Source organism: Salmo salar, chromosome 06 (assembly GCF_965601325.2).
Source record: "Salmo salar chromosome 06, fSalSal1, whole genome shotgun sequence".
NCBI lineage: Eukaryota > Metazoa > Chordata > Actinopteri > Salmoniformes > Salmonidae > Salmo > Salmo salar.
Window position 1 is genome coordinate 64,165,748 of NC_138296.1, and position 6,000 is coordinate 64,171,747.

At 38.3% G+C, this 6,000-nt stretch overlaps 1 protein-coding gene across 15 annotated transcripts in view; it reads right to left on the reverse strand.

The window, feature by feature from the left end:
- The window catches only part of ptprk (protein tyrosine phosphatase receptor type K), a 156,331-nt gene extending 151,366 nt beyond the window's left edge, over positions 1 to 4,965 (reverse strand). For 11 of the 15 annotated variants that reach the window (XM_082976823.1, XM_082976822.1, XM_082976817.1 and 8 more), the window contains exon 1: positions 4,762 to 4,964. In XM_082976823.1, coding sequence (XP_082832949.1) covers positions 4,762 to 4,834 — 73 coding nt within the window. In that variant the 5' untranslated portion in view covers positions 4,835 to 4,964. Of the gene's footprint in view, positions 1 to 4,761 lie in introns of all 15 variants that reach the window. The other 4 variants (XM_082976811.1, XM_082976810.1, XM_082976813.1 and 1 more) reach the window with 1 other exon arrangement.
- Between the last annotated feature and the right edge of the window lie 1,035 nt (positions 4,966 to 6,000).

Here is a 6,000-nt window from a genome sequence, read left to right on the forward strand (position 1 = left end):
TTGGAGGAACTGAGAAAAGAACTCACTCTCCTGTGCCAAATTCACAAACATATCAAAGTAAAAACATACAAATGTACTGGAAATGCAAGTGCTATGATGAATTGTTTGTCAGAACAACCAATAAGAGTAAGGTTAGGCTAATTTTTTCTAGTGCTGACTCACCATATGAAAGCATCAATAGTGTTCTTCTCATTAGGGGTCCATTTTGAATACACCTCACCCAGTAACAGCTGTTCATCTCCTGCAGTGTCTACTTTTTGGTTAATGGCCATCTCTCCCGAGAGTCATTCACACTTGATTCTCAGATAGGCGGGCAACTAAATGAGTTTGCTTCTCTGTAATTACTTAGGCAACCACAGTGATTTTACAAAGCAAACACTAAAGGGTAACTGCAGATGAATGTCGTTTAAAAAGAATCAATTTATTCCATGCATGTAATGAAGGAAATCGTGTTGCTTATCTGCAACAACAGTTGTTATTTCATGTTATCGCCCACGGACGTCACGACCAAATTCATATGCAGTATTCGGCTAACCTCACATGATCCCGCAAAAGTTTTTGAAAATGGTTTGTTTTATATACAAGAAAGAATCGGGTTAACCTTTATATGCTGTGGTTTATTGTCCCAGATCATGTGAGAGCGTCACTAGCCATTCCCGAAGAGAGAGCCATTAACAGGGAGATGCAGTGACACATCTGCACAGAGACCATATTGAGCATTCAAGGTGGCAGAGTCCAACAGCCAGGAGTCATCAGGTCACAATTAATCAGGACAGGGGCTCCTGTCGGATGATAGCTCAGCTCAGTAACTCACCCTTCACCGGTTGTCCCATTTGCGCTGCGGCCAGATGTAAGCAACAGAAAATAAATCATAAGTGGATTAGCACACCGATTTGTATATTTTCATCGCAGAGCAGCACTGCTTTATGAAATTGACATTGTACATTTATGTAAAGTGATCTTCCAGTTAATTTCCATAATACCGCCAGCATAATCACATCATTTACGAATCAATCTCGAAAATGTGTAATTTGCCTTTTGTCATTGTGTGTTTTTGATTACTCTAATGTAATTAATCTATGGTTAAGACTTTCTGATTAATTAATCTGCAATTATATAGACAGCTGTATTTTCTATTTCCAACCCCCAACCAGTGGTGAATTAATCTGATGATGCAGGTTACAGAACGTGTGTGTGCGCTTTGAAGAGCAAAGACTTATGGAGGCCCTTAGTTAATCAGCAATAAAAAAAAAGAGACTAAGGCCAAAAGGTTATAGAGGCAGAGGCTAAAGTAACAATTATGGGCTACATATCTGACTACATACAGTGAGGTCTGAAATTATTGACACCCTTGATGAAGGTGAGCAATAATGACTATAAAATAAACAATTCAAAAACTGAACTAGATTGTATGCAAAAATAATGTAAATGTATATTATTTTATACTAATACAATTGCTCAGAGAAAGATTTTATAACAATAATATTCTTTTTTTTTTCAACAACAAAAAAAGGTATAGGTCAAAATGATTGACTCCCCTAAAGATTCTTGTAAATACTGTAGTTTGGTATTTGGTAAAAAAAAAGTTTAGTATTTGGTCCCATATTTCTAGCACACAATGACTACATCAAGCTTGTGACTCTACAAACTTGATGGATGCATTTGCAGTTCTACATTACTGTAAATGCTACTATGATTACAGATAATCCTAAATGAATTGTGAATAATGATGAGTGAGAAAGTTACAAATGGTCAAAGATCATAACCCCAAGACATGTAAACCTCCCCTGTTATTGGTAATGGTGAGAGGTTAGCATGTCTTGGGGGTATGATATTTGACCCTCTGTAATTTCTCACTCATCATTATTCACAATTCATTCAGGATTATCCGTAATCATGGTACCATCCACAGTCATGTAGAAGTGTTTAGAAACATATTCTATTCTTATTAACAATAAAAGTGACTCCAAAAGGACATTATTTACCATTCATTTTCTGTTGGGCACAAAATAATCTGAAACACAACCAAAATTAACTGCAAATGCATCCAACAAGTTTGTAGAGTCTAGGGCGGTCCCCGACTAAAAACATCTTGGCTGACCAAGAGTCGTCTGTTCTTTGAACCAATCAAAAATGTTTAACTTGTATTTTTCAATATATAGACACACCCTTTGTGTTTTAATTAAATAAATTATATGTTGGCTACTGAGCTTGTCTGATGCTTTAAGCACATTGTGACTAAATAATTAAGACACACAAATGACTCAAGAGGGAGCCAGAGATCAAGATAACTTTACCATAAGAAAAAAACCTGTTCCTGAACCTCCTCCTCCCGCCGCTGCTATGCCTTCGCAGATTCTGCCATTACGCTACCGAAGTTGTCAGTAATAGGCTACACCAGGGGCCGGCAACTTTTTCTATTTGGACTGCCAAATGGAAAAAGACCAGGTAGCGTAGTCCTACTTATATGCGTAATCGGGTGTGCGTCCTTACTCAACATTGACAGGAGTGCTCCAAACAAAACACAATGAACAAATTGACAACTCGCAAATGGAATGAAATAAACCAAAACTTGTTTCTCACAAGTGTAGCATAGGTTGTGCGTTCTGCAAACAATGTTTCCACTCCTACAATCACAACAGTAAGACTGTAATAATAATATATTAACAGAAATTACTGTAACCAAACAAACATTGTAGATTAGAAATTATGGGAATTAACCGTAAATGTACTACTGGTGATATTGGTGTGCCATCCCCACGGCCTCCCAATGGATTAGTCCACTGAGACAGGCGTCAATCAAGACACGTGCCATACATTTGCAACTGCTCGACTAAAAAAAAATATAGCAACCAAACAATCGTATGGCTCAGTTGGTAGAGCATGGTGTTTGCAACGCCAGGGTTGTGGGTTCGTTTCCCACGGGGGACCAGTACGGCGAAAAAAAATGTATGAAATGTATGCATTCACTACTGTAAGTCACTCTGGATAAGAGCGTCTGCTAAACGACTAAAATGTAAATGGGATCAGCCCTAGCAGAGAGACAAGCTTGTTGAGGTAGTCATTACCTGCTAGGAGTATGGGACCAAATACTAAACTTTTGACAACTTTATTTATAAGAATCTTTAGGGGTGTAAATAATTCTGACCCCTACCTTTTTGTGAAAATAATGTATTACTTGTTAAACAAAATCTCTTTCTCTGAGCAATTTTATTAGTATGAAATTATATAATTTCCCTATTTTTTTGGACCATACAACATAGCTCAGTATTTGAATGATTTATTTTATCCAGTCATTACTGCTCATCTTTATCAAGGGTGTTAATCATTTCAGACCCCACTATATCTGAACACAGCAGATTCTCAATAAGAATTCCAAAAATGGGAAAATTGTTTCAAAAGAGATCATATGGATTGCAATACAAATATAAAAGATACAAATATAAAAAATATCTATTTAAATGGCAAACAGCATTTATCAGGTTTGTTTAGAATTAACATTTTGAATGGTTTATAGAAAACAGGACTCCCCCCTCCTGCTGTTTGGCAAGTCCCCTGGGACACAGTATGAGATGTATTGGATTTCATTTACACAACAGAAAAAGCTAATCATATGTTTTACTTTTCCAAATAGTCTAGTAGAGCCTAAACATTAGGTTACAAAAATATACAAGCCGTATGACTGACTTAGCCATTAAAACTGCTGGTTTTTATTTATTTATTTTATCTTCAGAGCACTTATGAAGAACTAAAATTTTGTCAATTTAGATGAAAGTGTTGCAACTGAAAGGTGAAACACATTGGACCCTCAAGAGTTGAGACATACTAAAAAAGTATATATTTTTTTACCCTGAGAGTAACTTTGTGACGCTTTATTGTATGGTTCCACGATCTGCTTGTTTACTTAAAGGTCACTGCAAAAATTCAAAAGGGCAAAAGCTTTCATCTGTAATCACAATGTTGCATTGTATTCATTCATGTTTCTAAACAAACTGACTTTTACCTTTGGTTCCGTGTAATAAGGAAGAATTAGCCTATCATACATTATATACCGGTAGTTGAGTCATTGTAGCCTATTCGTATAAGGACCAGTCTTTCTCATGTCCAAAAAGTTGTTATTTAGGCCTACTGTACAACCATATCATGCCATATTTAAGGGAACAGTAGAGACAGCAGGCTCCTACTTTCAGTCTCGCCATTAGCCAGCCTATTCTTGGCGTAAAGTTCCTAAATGGCAAGTTGGTGTTTATTCGATGACTTCAGGTTTGCACAACATCTTCATTAGGCTACAGTATGCAAGATAATGCGAAATTACAACAAGCTATTTACTGCCATGTTTGCCTGATATGATCAAATTGTCCATTTCAATGGTGTGATCATGCAGAAATCATGGATCTGATAACTTTTTTTCAAATTGGCGACGTCAGGACATACTCAAATACTTTCGTTCTAGGTGGCAACATTTTGGGACGTAACCGTATATTCTGAATGGTAACTTGCTCGCTATACCTACAGTAAAGCCACGGCAGAAATCGGACCCGATTTTGGAGCACTGATTCGGAACAATCTCACAAACATTAGGCTATCAGACTTGGCAAAGACATAGGCTAATTCTGCTTTTGTATCAATTCTTTCCGGATCAACGAAATGCAACACTCCACACCTTCATTTAAATTACTCCAACTAAAAACATTCACCACCAACTTTCCTCTACGCTCGGCTCGTACAGTCTCTCTCACAGAAAGGTTTAAAGATCCTTACCTGTCGTGAATTGAGCCCCGACGCTTAGAATTGAAGAGTAGAGTAGTATGAAGCGAAGTCTAAATGTATCCATGTTTGTTTATAGAGTTGTTAAAGTTTTAAAGCAGTTTGAGACGCTTATTATTCCTGTGGATTCACGGGCTCCATTCTCACCCCTTCACTCTTGCGGATACTTTGTTTCTCCGTGAGTGGAGTGAAAGTCCATGACGTCAGCATTGTCACCTATTCAAACGGCTCCTCTTAGAGAGATGTGGCTGCTCGGCAGGCTCTGAGACCGACAGCAGGCTCCCCCTAATGTTGGCAAAGTGCTACAACTGCTTCGTTTTCATGCGTCTTTTTCTATCCAAACGAACAGAAAGTGTATCCAGTTGAATTTGTGTTGCATTAAATTGTTGATTAACTTGAATCGGATGGATATGTATAGACGACATCCATGAAATGCATTAATTAAACAATTGCATAGCCTCTGAGACCCATTCACAATGACAGTGCCACTTATCACTATCATTCATAGAAAGTGGTACACTGGTGCCACTATACTCACTCGGTTTACCGGAGGGAGGGATTATAGATGTCTCATGAAAAGGAAAGGTAATTCTTCACAGTTGCAAAGTGAGCTGTTTGGTGATTGGACAGGGTAGGCTACTTGTAATAACTCAGTAGAAGCCTTCTGCAGACACTATGGGGACTTGAATTGAACTGGAAATATGAGTTGTAGATTAATTAAGTATCAAATCTTGAAATCCCTGGTTACTGTAGCATACCAATCAATCAACAGCAGCAATTTGCTGTACTTTCCCATTAATTCATAGGAAGCACTGATCTCCATGTATTGGTCCCTTTTGGCAGACTTGAGTATGACTGCTGGCAATTTGCTGCCTCCATGCCATCTTGGGTGTCAAGTCAGTCTGATCAATGGCACGATAGAGAGATGTAAGAAGAGAGGAAATGTAACATGATTGTATTTGTTGTGGGCTTGTAATTACACACCATAGTACGCGAGTCTGTAAGTCTGTCAGACTTAAGGCTTATCATACTTGACCCTCAGCTCTTCTCCAATGAGACGCACTGACTCTTCGGTGAGGGACTGCGAAGCAGGCCTGGCTGCCATGTAAACAGCTGAAATCAAAGGCTGCTTTTACATCTCTCTGCAAAGGGAGGGTGGGCTGAAGAGCCTTTGGAAGGTGCCAAATTCAGGAGTCAAAAATGTTTGGACAGCATATAGTCAGCTCTGCTCTT